We start from the raw sequence: 19,360 nt of genomic DNA, 5'->3' as shown, positions 1-19,360 counted from the left end.
CTTTATGAAGAACAAGCAAAAACATCCCATGAAGAAAAGACTGGAATACAAGTGCAATCATAGTGAAGGCTGTGGAATTTCAAGGATCAACATGGGTTACAGTTTCGTGCCATGTGATAAAAGTGATCAGCTGACAAATTTGACAAGTTCACTAAGTTAGTCAGTGATGAAAATTTAACTCGACAATTTGTGCCGCTCTACTGGCTTCATTTCGCTGCTTTGCCATCCGGGAGTGGGTTTCTGATTTGCTGAGCGTTGTTACAAGCGAGCTTCTCTGGGCCAGCAGTCTGCGGGCTGTTTGTGTGTGGACCAGTGGTGGCATCGGAGGTCCGCGTGCAGCATAACAATATATACATATATTTACTATTTTTACTTCCACAAAGGAATCAGTGAATTTAGAAATTAAGAACTCGGATATATGACATGACTGCGTCAAGCCATCTGGGGGGGGGGGGCACCTTAGAATAATAAGGAAATTAATTTCACATGAAGCAAACATACATGCTATCAACAATAATGGTAATATAGTTCACAATCTGTAATGATACAAACGCCGGAAAAAACAAAAAAAAATATTGCCCTTTTCCATTAGCTGGGTTCGAAACGGTGTTCTAGTTGTTCAGGTCAGTGGTATTTCCATTGTCCTATCAAGGAGCACGATTGTTTATGGCCGTAGGCACTTGATCTCTGGCACTCTATGGTCACAGAGAGTTTATAGAAGATAAAAACAATGACAGAGTAACCCAGTTTTGGAAGGAAAACACGCACTGTTACGTGCAGTATGCCTCTCTTTCTGGCTGGATTGCCTGATATACAGTATATATATATATATATACATATATATACTATTTTTACCTCCACAAAGGAATCAGTGAATTTAGAAATTAAGAACTCGGATATATGACACGATTGCTTCAACCCATCTCTGGGTGGGGTCACCTTAGAATAATAAGGAAATTAATTTCACATGAAGCAAACATACATGCTATCAACAATAATGGTAATATAGTTCACAATCTGTAATCCAGCACTAATTTCAGGTAGAAATTCAAATTTCCGGGGTCACTGCACCAACCATTCGCTACAATTTGTTGGCGCTACTTGCTGCATAAACACACTCGTGTCATTTCTAAACAGTTTGGTTTTCTTTCTTCTTTGTTTTTTATTATACCTTTATGAAGAACAAGCAAAAACATCCCATGAAGAAAAGACAAGTGCAATCATAGTGAAGGCTGTGGAATTTCAAGGATCAACATGGGTTACAGTTTCGTGCCATGTGATAAAAGTGATCAGCTGACAAGGATGAAGCTGACATATTGACAAGTTCACTAAGTTAGTTAGTGATGAAAATTTAACTCCACAATTTGTGCCGCTCTTCCAGTTTTGGGAGGAAAACACGCAAACGTCGAGCAACGTAAGACTCTAGATTAAGAGACTGTGACTTGTCTGGTACCAACATCGTACCAAGCAATGCCTGTGTGGTACCATACAAGAGCTCGGTGGAAGAAAAACCAAGGTCTGCTTTAACCATAGTCCGACATCCAAGCAGGACGATAGGAAGAAATTCAGTCCACGACTGTGGATTCGGTGTGGAACGCAACGCGGCCTTAAGTTGACTGTGAAAACGCTCCACCATCCCATTAGAAGCAGGATGGTAACTAGTCGTGTGTATATGATGCACCCCCAGGATTCGTGATAACTCACGAAATAAGACAGCTTCGAATTGTCGACCACGATCTGTTGTTAAACTGGACGGTACATCGAACTTAGAAACCCAATTAGACACGAAGGCTTTTGCAACAGTTTCAGCAGAAATGTCTGCTATAGGTATGGCTTCCAGCCAACGGGAGAAACGATCGATACTAGTTAAAATATCTGAGAAACTGCGACTCGCAGGCCATGGTCCAACCGAATCAAGGTGGACATGGCAAAAACAGGCCTCAGGAGAAGAAAACTGTCCAAGTGGAGCACGAACGTGTCTATGGACTTTAGCACTCTGGCCCTTCAAACAAGAGCGTGCCCAAGAGGTTATCGATCTCCACATATTGGGCCAGAAGAACCAAGCAGTAACAAGCTTGCAACATCTGCCAGGGATTTAGTTACATCTCCGAACCCGGACGCCTCTTATGTGTCTGTAAAGGCAGAAATTTTGCAACGCAACACGAAGTCTGCCGAAAGCAGATTCAATGAGCTGATGGCAGATGAGGAATTAGGTGACAGGACACCTTCAGAATTTTTACGCCACCTAAGGGAGTTGAGTGGTGAGTCGACTGACGCTCCTCTCCTACGTAAGATTTTTTTCTCTCGTTTACCATCTCACATGCGGACAATTTTGGCAACGGCGCTTGACGCCAACACGGATAAGATGGCGGATAAGATTCTTGAATTTTCCGCCCAGCCTGCACACAGTGCCTGTCTCTCTTCTGAGGTTTCATCAATTGCCACACATAAATCCTCTCCCTCCTGTGATGTTCTTGCCGACAAAATAGATGAACTTGCGCGTCGGGTGAATGATCTGTACCGTTCTAAGCGTTCTTCTTCACGCTCTCGTAACATCTCAAAGTAATTCACCTTCCAGGACACAACCTGGTATGTGCTGGTATCATGCGAAATTTGCTGACAAGGCACACAAGTGCATTCAACCGTGCTCCTATAAAGTCTCTGAAAAACTTCAAAGGAGGAAATTGAGCACGTCTATTTCTTCCTCTGCACCTACCTTTAATCGTGCAATATTTGTCCGGGACCAGGTGTTGAAGAAGTACTTCATGGTTGACACCTGTTCTTCTTCTTTTATATTTGGCCTCTTCGCTTCAGTACGGACAAACCTAAGCATTCGCCTATAGTGTTGCACGCCGTTGATTACTCCCTGATAGATACATTTGGTCAGCTTTCTCCACGCCTAGACATTGGTCTTCGTAGAGATTTTCAATGGTGGCAGGACTGCTCATTCTGCTTTTAAGCTGCCTTTAGACTTAGCGAAATCTGAAAGCCCCTCCTGCAATATCACCAAAACATCTGAAAAAGGCATGCTTTTTCAGAAGTGACAACTCATCGTGTGGGATGAATGCACTATGGCCCACAGATGAGCTCTAGAAGCCCTCAACACTACACACCAAGACATCAGGGATTTCCCGACTCCTATGGGAAGTATAACCCTTCTTCTTTCTGGTGACTTTCGTCTGGCACTTCCTGTTATTCCCAAAAGGACCAGGGCTGACGAAGTCAGTGCATGCCTCAAATCATCTATGTTATGGCAACATGTAACAACACTCACTCTGACGACGAATATGTGAGCAAAACTGAATAATGACCAACAAGCAGCGCAATTCGCTTCAAATGTTTTATCGCTTGGAGATGGAAAACTAATGCTCGATGGAGATGGACAAATTTTAATATCCTCCATTTGTACACCTGTCAGTACAGTAGAAGAGCTCACAAGAAAAGTCTTCCCCAGGCTACATGAAAACTAGCAGGACATTAAGTGGTTATGCGAAAGAGCCCCAAAAAGCAGTTTGGTCAACGCAATAACTGACCAGCTGCTGCAAATCATTCCTGGTAGTCTATATGTCTACAAATCTATGGATTCTTTTCCCAACCCTGACCAAGTGGTAAACTACCCTATCGAATTCCTGAATTCAATTGAACCTCCAGGACTGCCACCTCATAAACTTGGGCTGAAAGTTGAAACTCCTGTTATGCTTCTTGGGAATCTAAACCCAACAAAACTCTGCAACGGTACATGTCTTGTGATAAAGAAAGCTATGCAAAATGTACTTGAAGCAACCATTATATCAGGGTGTGGAACAGGAGAGGATGCTTTTATTCCCAGAATTCCATTTACCCCGTCCGATGCTGATATCCCCTTTACATTTCGACGACTTCAATTTCCCATTCGCACCAGTTTTGCAATGTCGATCAATAAATCACAGGGGCAGACGCTTTCAGTTGCAGGACTACACTTGGAGGAATCAGGTTTTTCACATGGCCAACTCTACGTGGGATGGTCAAGAGTGGGGAGCAAGGACAGTCTCTTTGCGTACACTCCAAATGGAAAAACCAAAAACATTGTCTACAATGAGGTATTGCGCCAGTGAGTATTACCAACTGCTGTTGACTTTATCAATGTAAGTTTCTGCATATCTTTGATTAGCTTATTTCAAATTAATTCATAAATGTTTAACCCGTCTTTACATTAGGTTGGTCTCTGAAATGACAGTTCTCAAACCACATTCGTACAGATGTTTTACAGGATAAGTACAAGAGATTAGGTAAAGATTTATAATTTTTTGTGTCTAACTATTATGCAGAACAACTGAATTTCATAGTCTCATTATTACTGCAGGGCAGATGGATGTAGGATTCAAAAGGGCGACTTCATGGTGATTGATTTGTCAAGCAGGATCGAATTGGGCAGGGTAAGTATGCTTCAGTTTGGCTGAAAGGTGACCACACATAATACAGCCATCTATCACAATATCTTCTTTAGAGCAGCTGAAATGGTGTTCAGAGAGGGTATAAACTCAGACAATTGACTAACCAGTTCGCATTAAATTCGGCAGAGTAACAGTGCTTCGCTTTGGCTTTCACTTTCAATATAGTGCAGTTAAAAATAGCGACATCTTTTTCAAATATAATCAACAAACATTTATTCCCTACAAACTGTGAGTTTTTTGCAGCAGAACAGTCGATGGCGAGAAGCTGCCCGCGGTGTGACAAGTCCCAACAGCCCTTACTAGCACCAATGGGCTTTCAAGTATGAGCCCAACTTTAATTACTCCATCCGCGCTGACATAAATATAGGGGAAATGCGCTCCAATTGCTAATTCTGCAATGCTAAAAAGTGGGCTGGGGACCCACCTGGAATGTGCTGCTTAAACGTTAAGGTCAGCTTGCCCCCTCTTCCGGAACCACCACAGCCTTTGAAGGAACTACTTACTGGTTCCACTTCAAGGTCATCCAAATTCCTTCAAATCATCAGAAATTACAATTGTGCATTTCAGATGACTTCTTTCGGGGCTAACGTTGTCACAGACAGTGGTTGGATGCCTACTTTCAAGGTCCAGGGACAGGTGTACCATCTTATTGGGTTGCTCCAGCCACTACAAAATTGCAAGCCTTCGTTCCTCCAAATTTACTTTATTTCGAACTACAGTAGGCAACTTGATATGCAGTTCGGCATTATTCCACCACCTGCAAACACTGACGCTGACACTTTTGACAGGGACGTGCTGCTCAGCCTGCAAAACATGCTTCATGAGCACAACAGCTATATTCGCAGTTTCAAATATGCCTTGGAAACAGCCCCTTCCCCAAACTTCACCATTGTCGCTGATGCTGACAAAAGGCCTTCTGGGGAGCATGCACGCCATTATAACACTCCTTCGTGCAATGAAGTGGCTGCACTTCTCCATGGTGAACAGCACAATAAGCGAGACATGGTTATTCAAAGCCGTGACAGTGGTCTTCAATATATTACTGAGACAACATCGTTCTCCCTGCAGTATCCCATTCTTTTTCCATACAGAGAAGACGGGTACAATTTCGGCATTCCTCAGCGCAAACTAAACGAGCCCACTGCTGCAACATCCAAAACTGTTTCATGTATGGATTTCTACGCGTACCGCTTCATGACGAGGCCTAATGATTTTAGCACCCTGCACAGATCACAGGAACTGTTTCACCAGTTTGCAGTTGACATGGCTGCAAAGATAGAGTCGAAGAGACTGTGCTTCATAAAATTGAATCAGAAGCAGCTGCACTCAGACTCCTACATCCATTTGCGTGACGGCATCAGGAATCACATTGCAAAATGTGCATTTTCCCTTCAACCTATACAGGGGGACCACGGTACATGCACGAGCGAACACAAGACACTGACTTTCGTTCGGCACTATGGGCACCCAGATTTATTCATCACGTTTACGTGTAACCCCAAGTGGGTTGAGGCAACGCGGGAACTTCTCCCACAGCAGCAGCACTGCCATCGGCATGATATTATTGCCAGGGTTTTCAGGCAGAAGCTGGCTAAGCTAATTGATTTAATCAAAAAAAGGCAGGTTTTTGGCCCTGTTAAGTGTCACGTGTATACTGTTGAGTGACAGAATAGAGGATTACCACACGTGCACATTTTGGTTTGGTTGGTCACCAAAATAGACCCTACAGTTCTAGATGACATCATCACAGCAGAAATCATGGACCCCACTGCTGACCGGCAGCTGTACAACATTGTGAAGGCACACATGGTGCATGGTCCGTGCAGTCCCGGTTTTCAACAGTTCTCCTCATGCCACAAAGACCATGTGTGCACTAAACGATACTCAAAGAGGTTTGTGGAGGAGACCTAGACCGGCAGCGACAGATATCCACTGTACAGACGAAGGCGACCTGAGAATGGGGGGGATTCACTATGACGTTACGGGATCATCAAGTTGATAATAGATGGGTGGTCCCATACTGTCCATTACTGATGAAAATTTTCAACGCTCATATAAATGTGGAGTTCTGTCATTCAATAAAGTACATATGTAAATATGTTAACAAGGGTTCGGACGCTGCCATGTTCGGCCTTCAAAAGGACAATAGCATGGACGAGGTGTCGCAGTACTTGGCAGGTCAACATATCAGCAGTGGTGAAGCTTTTTGGCAGATATTCGGGTTTCCGCTTCACCAAAGGGAACCCCACCATGATACAATTAGCGGTTCATTTGGAAAACAGCCAGCGAGCTTACTTTACTGAACAGACTGCTGCACAATTGGCAGCCAATCCAAAAGAAACAACTTTGACTGGTTTTTTTCAAGCTTTGCCAACTTGACACATTTGCCAAAACACTTTTATACCCTCAGGTCCCGTCCTACTATGTGTGGTCAAAGAACACTTGGGTGCGTAGGAAGTCAGGTCAGGATGTTCAAGGACATCCCAGTGTCAACTTTAACAGTTGTCTAGGGAGAGTGTACACTGTGCCTCCCAACCAGCATGAGTGTTTTCACCTGTGCCTTCTCCTCCATGACGTTTTCGGCCCACCAAGCTTTCGAGACATAAGAACTGTTGACAGTGAATTATGTGACACTTTCCTGGAAGCTTGCTTCAGGCCTGGACTTTTGGAGGTCGATTCACAATGGGGCACCACTATGGCGGAGGGCATTTTGTTAAAATCTCCTAAAAGACAAAGATCGCTTTTCGTTATTCTACTCCTACGGTGCAACTTGAGTGATCCCGCCTTTTTATGGCTTACCTACAAAGATTACATATCTGAAGATTTCCTGCGTCAGGCTCAGTTGCTAAATCCATCAATGGAAGTCGAGTACAGGGCGCTACTTGAAATCGAAGATACTGTTCTCAATATGTGAGGTAGTGCATTGGCGGTGTATGGCCTACCTCCAACAAACCGGGAAGGTGCAAACACACTGTCTTCCGATTTGCTGCGTGGGACATGTTATAATGTTGAGGAACTTGCCCAGTACATAGCGAACAATGAGTCAAAGCTCCCTCCAGAACAGAAGTTTGCTTACAATTCCGTTTGTAGTGGCGCGTGTGGCCGCCATCTTGGGAAGTGCCATTGCGCATGTGCAAGGGACTTGCCGTCAGCGGAAGTACCCGAGCACACATGCGCAATGCAACAGATGGAGAGAAAGCAATAGCGTCCAACCTCTTATCCTTCCAGCAGCTGTGGCGACAGGAAGTTCTTTCAGGCTGTCCCAACTCAACCCCGACATGTGGTCGAAGCTTCCTTTGGTATTCTAGCGGCATGCCTGTTCACCCAGGAACAAAACGACTCTACATCAACCTAGAATAAATTATTGATCTGTTGTTACCATTATCCCTCATGTTGTTGTATTTTTGGATTTAATGATTAATATAAGAACTGGGGAGAGACGGCCAAGCCGTTATATCTCATCCAATTCTTATAACTGGTAACCCCTAGTACAGAATACGGAATCTCTCACACAACTCGTCAAAAATGAAGAGACGACGAAAAAAAAAACAACACAACACAAGAGACGAGGGAATGGAACAATCCAACCAACTGCAACAGTTTTCTTACCCGGGAGAAAAATACCATACAGCCTGGAAACTGAACCATCAACTACTATGACACGAGCCGTCGCTTATTTCTCTCACCCACGTGTTTCTTTCAGCACCAACTGAGTCTGAGAAAAGAACAAACGAGTGAACAGTGATTTCTCTTTTCGCCTGACTCCACATGGCTTGAGAAACAGGAAAAAAAAAAAAAACAATGTTGCTTCCATCAATTGTCTTACAGGACAACACACAAATAAAAAATACTACACACACGCACATACATAAAAATTTTTGCCTGTATTGTTTTTTTCCTTGCAGCAACGACGTAAAGTTGGTCAACAATATTTTTTTCTACAGACAGTACAAAGCAACACCTTCTGAGGTCTAGCAGCTGACCACAGAGCACACAGCCAGTTCCAGCGACGACACGACAATAGCCTCATGGAGACCCAACACTTCGTTCAGCAGCTTACGGACCTCCATCTTCATCGCCTCCAGCTTCTTAGGGTCAACACCAACTTCTTGCTACGTACACAGCAACCAACAGCACTCGCACAGGTTCTATCTCAACACTGTTTGTGAATTATTTCACCATGGTTAACAGCGAATACAACCTTCGAGAACTCCTGTATCAAGTACCCGGCTCGGCATAGAAGTCTGAACTTCACGACATGTGACTTAGCTCTTCCTCCACGCCTCAACCTCTCATATACAGACTTTCAATCTATTGTGTACTTTAACTACGAACTGGTATTTACAATCCTTGTGTCTGGACTTTCTTCTAACGCCCTTATAGACTCTTTTCTATGCTCTGTATTACTTGCACGCACATGCATCCATGTTTGTATACACATACACTTTGTTTGCATGACGGCCTGCCTATTATTGTGTTTATACCTAACTTCCTGATCTTCCCTTTTTACCAATGTTCACAAAACACCTCAGTACAGCAAAGACTAAATAAAGAAGCATTCTTCATCAATAAATATCATCCACAACTCAACATGAACACACAACCCAACACAGGACACTACTTACTTCTTCAATAATTCCAACACCCTTACCCTCCAGTATAATCTCATTTCTCTACCCCAATTATATCACGTCCATAACTGCTTACCTTCCTTGCATCTAATTCTCTACCAGAGATTATTAGACCTGACACCATTTTGATATTGACCTTAGTCAAAGAAAGATGAAGTGCTTTGTCGCGAAACTGGTATTTTTATCTTTGAAATTCTTAAAAAACAACAATAATGACTCGTTATCCAACCTAATTCAGCTAATTGTATGTATTTAAATTTTTTTTATACATAAAAAGTTTTTAATTTTTATACTTGATGTGTATTTTCATTTTTGTCTTTTCTATCTATATACACCACGTGTAATCTGTTTTCCTCGAATCCACTTTCTATTATATATACATATATATATATTTACTATTTTTACCTCCACAAAGGATTCATTGAATTTAGAAATCAAGAACTCTGATATATGACACCACTGCTTCTAGCCATCTCGGAGATGGGGGCGGGGGTCGCTTGGAACAAGGAAATTAATTTCACATGAAGCAAACATAAATGCTATCAACAATAATGGTAATATAGTTCACAATCTGTAATGATACAAACGCCGGAAAAAACAAAAAAAAATATTGCCCTTTTCCATTAGCTGGGTTCGAAACGGTGTTCTAGTTGTTCAGGTCAGTGGTATTTCCATTGTCCTATCAAGGAGCACGATTGTTTATGGCCGTAGGCACTTGATCTCTGGCACTCTATGGTCACAGAGAGTTTATAGAAGATAAAAACAATGACAGAGTAACCCAGTTTTGGAAGGAAAACACGCACTGTTACATGCAGTATGCCTCTCTTTCTGGCTGGATTGCCTGATATACAGTATATATATATATATATATATATATATATATATATTTACTATTTTTACCTCCACAAAGGAATCAGTGAATTTAGAAATGAAGAACTCAGATATATGACACGATTGCTTCAACCCATCTCTGGGTGGAGTCACCTTAGAATAATAAGGAAATAAATTTCACATGAAGCAAACATAAATGCTATCAACAATAATGGTAATATAGTTCACAATCTGTAATGATACGAACGCCGGAAAGAACAAAAAAAAAAAACATTATGTCCCTTTTCCATTAGCTGGGTTCGAAACAGTGTTCTAGTTGTTCAGGCCAGTGGTATTTCCATTGTGCTATCAAGGAGCACGATTGTTTATGGCCGTAGACACTTGATCTCTGGCTCTCTACGGTCACAGAGAGTTTATAGAAGATAAAAACAATGACAGAGTAACCCAGTTTTGGAAGGAAAACACGCACTGTTACGTCCAATATAACTCTCTTTCTGGCTGGATTGGCTAATATATATACGGGCAACACGGAGAGAGAAACAGATAGGGACAGACATGGTCTGACAGAGATGGGAACTGTAGCGACTGGCCAGCTTTTGCCAAAGTTGCAGACGTAAAGGAAAAGAACTTTGTTGCCAATAAATGCTTTACTTTCACTACGCAACATTTTGTGTGTGTTACTTCCTTTTTCTGTTGTTGTTGCTGCTGGCTCTACTGGCTTTGTTTCGCTGCTTCGCCATCCGGAATGGGTTTCTCATTTGCTGAGCGTTGTCGCACGCGAGCTTCTCTGGGCCAGCAGTCTGCGGGCTGTTTGTGTGTGGACCCGTGGTGTCATTGGAGGTCCGCGTGCCTCCCGTACAACGGTTTTTTCCATAAGGGCTAATACAACTTACTTTTGGAAGATCACAAGTAATCGGTTGAGGACTCTGCCCCACAGAAGAATTCAATATGGACGCCTACCACATCGATTATTCTATGAAAAACATACCGCTACCATCAAGGGAATTATACTCTAAGAAACTTTTGGGGAAAATTACAGACCTCATTAAGCGCATGAGGTGGAAAGCCTTCTTCTATGACAATACTTTCTATAAATTTAAATCTAAGAAATTTCCTCCAAAAATTAAAGGCTTTGAAGAATTCGAAACGGACCTACTGAAAATCATGAACAAATTAAAATTTCGTAAGTCTTTCAACACTTTCCAACAGAAACTATAAAAAGACATTAAACACAAAAAATTCCCAAAAAAAAAGACACTTTTTTGTGACAAGACCAAGAACTTATACTTAGTAGAGAATAAAACATATTCACGACTCCTACATAATAGCATCATCAAAAATTACACCAAGGCTAGACCACAAACCTATAACAATATTAATAAAGAAGCTAGTAATATCGCCGCCAGACTCAAATTAGATAAAAAAAAATAGAGGTCCTCCCCAAAAAAGAGGCATTTATAACCATACAAAAAAGAACTTCATATCCAATCCTAAGTGTAGGTTTATTAAACCCAGCTAAATCAGAGCTTGGCATTATTAGTAAAGAAATTTTAGGGAAAATTAATGCGGAAGTTAGGAATGCAACTAGGTTAGTACAATGGTCTTATAGTATAGAAGTAGTCGACTGGTTTAAAGGTATTAAGAATAAGAAAAATGCGAGATTCACGCAGTTCGATATTGTTGATTTTTATGCTTCTATCTCCAAGATAAAGCCCTTACTTTCACAAGCGGATTTATAGAAATCAGTACACAAGATAAAGATATAATCTTCATGCTAGAAAGACTTTACTCTTCAGCGAGAACGCAAAGTGGGTCAAGACTGCCGATACAGAGGGTGCTTTCGATGTAAGCATGGGGTCATATGATGGAGCAGGCATATGCGATCTTATTGGACTATTCCTACTAGATACGTTGTGCAAGACTTTTCCTAACATACACTTTGCAATTTATAAAGATGATGCCCTAGCTTTAACCACTAATACAAATGGACCAGCACAGGATAGATTCAGAAAGAATATTATCCATTTGATGAAAACCTTCGGTCTTAGTATAACCACAAATACCAACCTGACGGTCGTCAACTACATGGATGTGTCTCTAGATCTAAATAAGAATATTTATAAACCTTATAGGAAGCCCAACGATAGACTTAGTTACATCAATGTGGGTTCCTGCCATCCCCCCATAGTGTTTAGAAATTTAGTTAAGAACATTAGTAAAAGAATATCTAGCCTCTCCTCTGATAAGGACATTTTCAATAGCGTTGCCCCAGTATATAATAAGGCTCTAAAAGATAGTGGAAATAAGGAATACTAACAGAATTTTGGTGAAATCTGATAAAACCGAAATATTTATAAATTAACCAAACAACACTAGACAGATTTACTGAAGAAAGAAATTGAGAAGAATTACAAGATAACAAATAAAATTTGCCTTCTTAAGTGTATATATTTACTATTTTTACCTCCACAAAAGAATCAGTGAATTTAGAAATTAAGAACTCGGATATATGACACGACTGCTTCAACCCATCTCTGGGTGGGGTCACCTTAGAATAATGAGGAAATAAATTTCACATGAAGCAAACATAAATGCTATCAACAATAATGGTAATATAGTTCACAATCTGTAATGATACGAACGCTGGAAAGAACAAAAAAAACAAACATTATGTCCCTTTTCCATTAGCTGGGTTCGAAATGGTGTTCTAGTTGTTCAGGCCAGTGGAATTTCCATTGTCCTGTCAAGGAGCACGACTGTTTATGGCCATAGGCACTTGATCTCTGGCTCTCTACGGTCACAGAGAGTTTAAAGAAGATAAAAACAATGACAGAGTAACCCAGTTTTGGAAGGAAAACATGCATTGTTACGTCCGATATACCTCTCTTTCTGGCTGGATTGCCCGACATATATATACAGGTAACACAGAATTGCGAGGACGCAGTCGGAGAGAGAAACAGATAGGGACAGACATGGTCTGACAGAGATACATGGAGCAAGAGACGGGAAGGATTCATTGAATTTAGAAATCAAGAACTCTGACATGTGACACCACTGCTTCTAGCCATCGGGGGGGGGGGGGGGGGTCGCCTTGGAATAATAAGAAAATTAATTTCACATGAAGCAGACATACATGCTATCAACAATAATGGTGTAGTGGCGCGTGTGGCCGCCATCTTGGGAAGTGCCAGTGTGCATGTGCAAGGACTTGCCGTCAGCGGAAGTACCCGAGCACACATGCGCAATGCAACAGGTGGAGAGAAAGCAATAGCGTTCGCTCTCTTATCCATCCAGCAGCTGTGGCGACAGGACGTTCTTTCAGGCTGTCCCAACTCGACCCCGACATGTGATCGAAGCTTCCTTTGGTATTCTAGCGGCATGCCTGTTCACCCAGGAACGAAACGGCTCTACACCAACCTAGAATAAATTATTGATCTGTTGTTACCGTTATCCCTCGTGTTGTTGTATTTCTGGATTTTAATGATTAATATAAGAACTGGGGAGAGACGGCCGAGCCGTCATATCTCATCCAATTCTTATAACTGGTGACCCCCGACGTGATTTTGTTCATGTGCTTAACGTGATTTTGTTCATGCGCCTAACGTGATTTCAGAAGAAAAAAAACGAAAAAAAAAAACAACACAAGAGACGAGGAAATGGAACTAATACAACAGTGTTAATTACCCCAGAGAAAAATACCATACAGCCTGGAAATTGAACCATCAACTACTATGACACGAGCCACCGCTTATAACTCTCACCCGCGTGTTTCTTTCAACACCAACAGAGGTTGAGGAAAGAACAAACGAGTGAACAGTGATTTCTTTTTTCGTCTGACTCCACATGGCTTGAGGAGAGAGAGAGAGAAAAAAAAAAAAAAAAAAAAAAAAACAACAACGTTGCTTCCATCTATTGTCTTACAAAAAAAAAAAAGAAAAAATACTATACACACGCACATACATTAAAAAAAATTTTTTTTTTTTTTTGCCTGTATTGTTTTTTTTAGACAGTACAAAGCAACACCGCTCACGAAAAAAAAAAAAAAAAAAAACAAAATTGTTTTTACAAAATTCTTTTTTCTCTCTCTTGTGCACACTGTAACTTACAAAACACAAAACAAGAACACGGAAAATATTGTCTTTTCTTTAAGCGGTGAATTTTCTTTTTGGCCTCTCGCATATTTCATACGACTTCGTTTTCATTGGTTCTCTCCATTCCCTTTTCCTACCTTGACAGAGTCATCCCAGTAGACATGTCGCATGGTTTACCCACATTCATCGGTGATACCGATGTCTATTTCGCTCAATTGGAGGCGTATTTCCAGGTCTACGACATCTCGTTGTCCAAGAGATTAAAGTTGCTTTATTGCAATCTACCTCCATCGCTTGCAAAAGTGTCTAAAGACCTAATCACATCTCTAAAAGACGACGCCACATATGACGAGGTGAAATACGAGATCCTACGCAGGACCACCAGGTCTGCCACCAGCCGATTCAATGAGCTGATGGCAGACGAGCAGCTCGGGAACAGGACCCCCACAGAATTTCTGCGCCATTTGCGAGATCTGAGCAGAGAGTCAACAGATGCTCCACTTCTCCGCAAGATTTTCTTTTCTCGCCTACCGTCGCACGTACAAACAATTCTAGCGACGGCATTTGAGTCCAACACTGTGGACCAAGTGACCACAATGGCCGATAGAGTCCTTGAATTCTCGGGAAACCCTTCAGCACTAATTTCAAGTGGAAATTCAAATTCCCGGGGTCACTGCACCAACCATTAGCTACAATTTGTCAGCGCTACTTGCTGCATAAACACACTCATGTCATTTCTAAACAGTTTGGTTTTCTTTCTTCTTCGTTTTTTATTATACCTTTATGAAGAACAAGCAAAAACATCCCATAAAGAACTCAGACTGGAATATAAGTGCAATCATAGTGAAGGCTGTGGAATTTCAAGGATCCACATGGGTTACAGTTTCATGCCATGTGATAAAAGTGATCAGCTGACAAGGATGCAGTTGAGAAATTTGACAATTTACTAAGTTAGTCAGTAACGAAAATTTAACTCCACAATTTGTGCCGCTCCCAACCCTCAACACTGGTCTGAATTTCTTTCCATTGTCCTGCTGGGTTGCCAATCAGCTGTAAAGGAGGATCTAGGCTACTCCTCTGCTGAACTTTTGTATGGCACCACTTTGGCGCTACCTGACCAAATGTTGACACTTGCCGACATACCAAACACTGATCTTGCATCATACATTACACAACTCAGGTCATTCTTCGCTGACCTACCACCAATGCTTCCACGCAACAAGTCTTTGTCTTCTGCAGTCCCTCCGAACATTTCTACATGGACTTATGTATTCATACAGAATGATTCCATCAAAGGACCACTCACACTGCCTTACTCAGGTCCCCATCATGTTCTTAAGAGTACACCTAAACTGTTTACATTAGACATTAACGGTAAAAAAGAGTATCTCTATTGACAGAGCAAAAAAAGCTTTTTCTGAAACACTTATATTATTCGCAGACACACCTCTCATACCACAAACACTTCCACTCTCACAGACACCACCTCCACCATCACAGCACATCTAATATTTTAGATGTGCTGTGGCCTAGCATGGCAGAACTACCTAAATAACGGCTCCGTTCAAAAGGCTGGAAAGGAAGATATCAGAGATATGTCTTTTTACTTGAGGTCTCAGATATGTACAAGTAGAATAAGTTATACAAAATATTTACTAGTGAAGAAAGATCATGTTCATCTTCTGTGGATAGTAAACAAAGTTACAAAATAAATTTTTATTTTGCAATACTAGTTACATCGATTAACTCAGTTTCAGAATGCTTTGAACAACTGGAACAAGTAAATTCCATTTTTGGCTTTCTGTATGATATAAAATCTTTGCAATATAAAACTTCTCATCAAGTAATAGAATTTTGCATAAAACTTGAGTCTGCCTTATAGGTTGGACAAGGACCTTTACTGCAGCCTAGCTATTGAGCTGCTCTGCAGAGGAGGGATTTCCAGTGAAGCAGTAAGCAAGACCCAGACTAAAATGGTCGATCATACTCTCCCTGACATTGTTCACACAAGATATGGTTCACACAAGTGAAGAACAGTTCACGAATGGGAATATCACCTCGGACCTGACAAAGTATTCCTATGTAAAAAGCAATACTGGATGAGGATATAAGTGTACTAGATTTCAGAGTTAAATCATGGTTACAAAATATCAAATATAATACCGATAACTGATACACTGGGATCTGTGCAGGGATCAACAGTTACATGACTATCAGAAAATGACAGACCATGGTTAGTACATTACGTAGATAATAAATATGCTTGGTATCCAAATCAAACTTACAATATCACTCACTTAAATAGTAATTGGACACATAATGTACCAGTAATTAGAGAAGGTAAATTGCAACACATACACAGCAACAGATTATTTAGGAAAGACTGGTGGGGTTGGCAAGGAAGAGAACTACCAGGCAATGAGGAAAAAGAACAAAATGCAGAAGAATTACTATCTTACTTCAATACAGGTGCATTGCAATACCTATACTCTGGAGAAACAGCATCATACAAATGAGTCAATAGAAATCCAAGTTGGTTTAATGCTATGGGTTATTACGCTTTCTTAACAACACATGAACCACCAAAAATAAAACAAGATAACGGCCTGCCATGCAAGGTTAATACATACTCTAAAAATTCAATATGGGCTCCTACTAACGATGGCAGCTGGAGTACAGATTTGGCAGTTGACAAAGGCGCACAGGAGGAAAATACAGGCAGACCACACTTAACACAATTTCGAATCAATCCTTCAAATCCTCGTCCAATTTGCACACTAGACGCTTTACCTATTTCAGCTGCATCCAATAATCCCTCACAAATAACATTCGTTATTACAATAACGTATGAGTCAGAAATAGATTTTCAATACATGTCAGGCAGTCCTCTAACCATGGGATGGATGGCATGGGGTAAAGACAAGGCAGTCATATGTAATTCAGCTAAGACAAATCTATGTAAATGGCCGCAAGGTATAAGTAATTATGAAACAACCAGAACTGGTAAAACCAGACAAGCTCTGCGTTAAAGTAATATTACTAAAAAACCTACAACCATTTCTTTTCATTTATTTCAGAATGCAAATGAGAAACTGTATATGCTAATATATCCATGGATACAAGAAAACGATTTTAAGATAATGTTATAGGCACCTTGCGATCTCTAACATCTCCGTTTTTGGCATCGCTCTGCACCATGGATCCACTCCCTCGTGACTCCACCTGGAACAGCGCTATATTTTCACCTTACGAACAACTTTTCCCTTCGGACTCAACACAGCCCCCTCCTCCTTGTGACTGTCTCCTCTACGACGAAGCAACACTTTTCTTCGACGACATGTATGTCAACAGGCACGGTAGCAACTTCGAAGAGGACACCGGAAGACAATACCACCACCATCAACAACACCTCTGGAATATATGGTGCAGTACAATTAGATACAGGTGAGATGCATGCTTTAAAATTACCACCAAAATTCGCCACATATAAAAAGGTCAGAAATATTGTCTGTCTGAAATTGAAATAAAATCTTGCAAACCAATTCCAAAAACGAAATATAATCAGCTTTGGCCGAGCTAGCAAGACGCTGAGACAGCTCCACTTCATTAAAACATGCATCTCATCCAAACTATACACAAAATCTATCAATTCAGCTGCCAAGCGATTTAGGACTCACAGAACATCAAGAAAGAAAACTAAAACATACGATGTTACAAAATATCTGTAGTGACGTCATTTGGTGCCAAAATACAGTCGCCATTACTGCGTTTTCATCCACGCATGCGCAGGGAATAGTTCCGAGGGAACACAGGAAGAGTCCCATGCGCATGCGTAGTTCAACTCTCTCAACATTTTCCCGCGTTTTATCTTCCTCTTGCGTCGACAACTTTGTGAGCGAAGGACGTGTTTTGTATCGCTCTCTTCGAGACCCAACACACTTGTGATGGGGACAGCGGACAAGTGATGAAACGACCAACAGCCGAATAACCAATGCTGTATGAATAGACCGACAAGAACTGCCGAATATCCATGCTGTTTGAATAACTACATAAATAAATATTGTTATGTTTCTGGTTTAGAGACTGCGTTATCCATTCTTAAATTTTTCCTTAAAGTTTGATGTGAGGAATTAATTATTTAACCTAAAGGTTGAATAAAGAAAGATATTTCTTACACATCAAAAAGAAAATATACACAGAAATCAACCAGTATCAGAAACGAAAGAGAGTCCTACTGCATGAACTTAAAACCATCACTACTCCATATGAAAGAGACAAATTCATGACAACCATCCAACAAGAATACCACCAGGTTAACCATGCCTGTTACAAACACTTCAACAATAAACTGAAGTGGATGAAACAGCAACAACGAGCCCAGAATGGTAAGAATCAATACAAATACCCAAAAAATATCAACGGGATTGTCATGTCAGAATGTAAACTACCAGAGGACTTTGACGCCAGGACACCGGAAGACAATACCACCATCATCAACAACAACAACAAAAACACCTCTGGAATATATGGTGCAGTACAATTAGATACAAATGAGATGCATGCTTTAAAATTACCACCAAAATTCGCCACATATAAAAAAGTCAGAAAAATTGATTGCCTGTCTGAAATTGAAAAAAGATCTTGCAAACCAATTCCAAAAACGAAATATTTACTTAATCGTAATCAAAAATTAAAAATATTCATAGAATTAAACACGGCCACTGTCATCTACCATCCGGCTGAAACACACTACTGCTCAAAGAAAGAGTGGAACACATATAACCATTTCCATATCATTTGGTACAGTTCCACAAGACCTGGTTAAAATCAGCAATTGAAATACATACGCTCGTTATATAAAAAGGCGAGTAACACCGTTACATAACTGAATGCCAGAGAGTTAAATTTCCTTCAGCTATGGCAAACTATTTTTGCCAGGCTCCTCGACAACTACTTATAAAATTCTCAACTTGGTGCGAACAACCTTACCTACCGAAATCATATAACGAACAAAACAAAGAAACACCACATAAAGAAAATCAAGAACCAACCTTCAAATCGAAGGCCAGCACTACACTCACACTATTTAACTACCTACAATATATCTTCACTTCAAAAAGATTTAGGTCAGAGCAGGACATGAAATCTTACTGGTTCAACAGACATAACACGACACCGTGATGAAGAAAGTTCTTGAGTGTGAAAAACTGAAAACACTCAATGAACCATTCAAAATGAAATTCAAAAAAAAAAATCGACTGGGATTTTTATAATGATAAGCAATACGTGAATGAAAACAACTCTTTCAAGGTTTTCAGAACTATTCTGATGACACAAGTTATTCTGGAAACAACTTTCGTAACATTTGTATGGG

At 40.8% G+C, this 19,360-nt stretch overlaps 3 protein-coding genes across 5 annotated transcripts in view; 2 read left to right on the top strand and 1 right to left on the bottom strand.

The window, feature by feature from the left end:
- LOC106868947 (checkpoint protein HUS1) overlaps positions 1-19,360 on the bottom strand; it is a 247,580-nt gene that overhangs the window by 197,937 nt on the left and 30,283 nt on the right. Inside the window, exon 9 of one of the 3 annotated variants that reach the window (XR_016243076.1) lies at positions 14,053-14,765. The exons of the other annotated variants lie outside the window; for them this stretch is intronic. The gene's annotated coding sequence lies outside the window, so the exon portion shown is untranslated. Of the gene's footprint in view, positions 1-14,052; positions 14,766-19,360 lie in introns of those variants that run through there. 3 annotated transcript variants of the gene reach the window in all.
- On the top strand, positions 3,579-4,094 carry LOC149134015 (ATP-dependent DNA helicase PIF6-like). The gene has a single exon (XM_089358111.1). The coding sequence runs from the start codon at positions 3,579-3,581 to the stop codon at positions 4,092-4,094; it is 516 nt and encodes a 171-aa protein (XP_089214237.1).
- Positions 14,148-14,675, top strand: LOC106868946 (uncharacterized). Its single transcript, XM_014914420.1, has one exon. The coding sequence runs from the start codon at positions 14,148-14,150 to the stop codon at positions 14,673-14,675; it is 528 nt and encodes a 175-aa protein (XP_014769906.1).

Source organism: Octopus bimaculoides, chromosome 9 (assembly GCF_046866305.1).
Source record: "Octopus bimaculoides isolate indiv1 chromosome 9, ASM4686630v1, whole genome shotgun sequence".
Taxonomy (NCBI): Eukaryota; Metazoa; Mollusca; class Cephalopoda; order Octopoda; family Octopodidae; genus Octopus; species Octopus bimaculoides.
The sequence above is the reverse complement of the archived record's forward strand: the minus strand, read 5'-3'. Positions and strand labels throughout refer to the sequence as shown.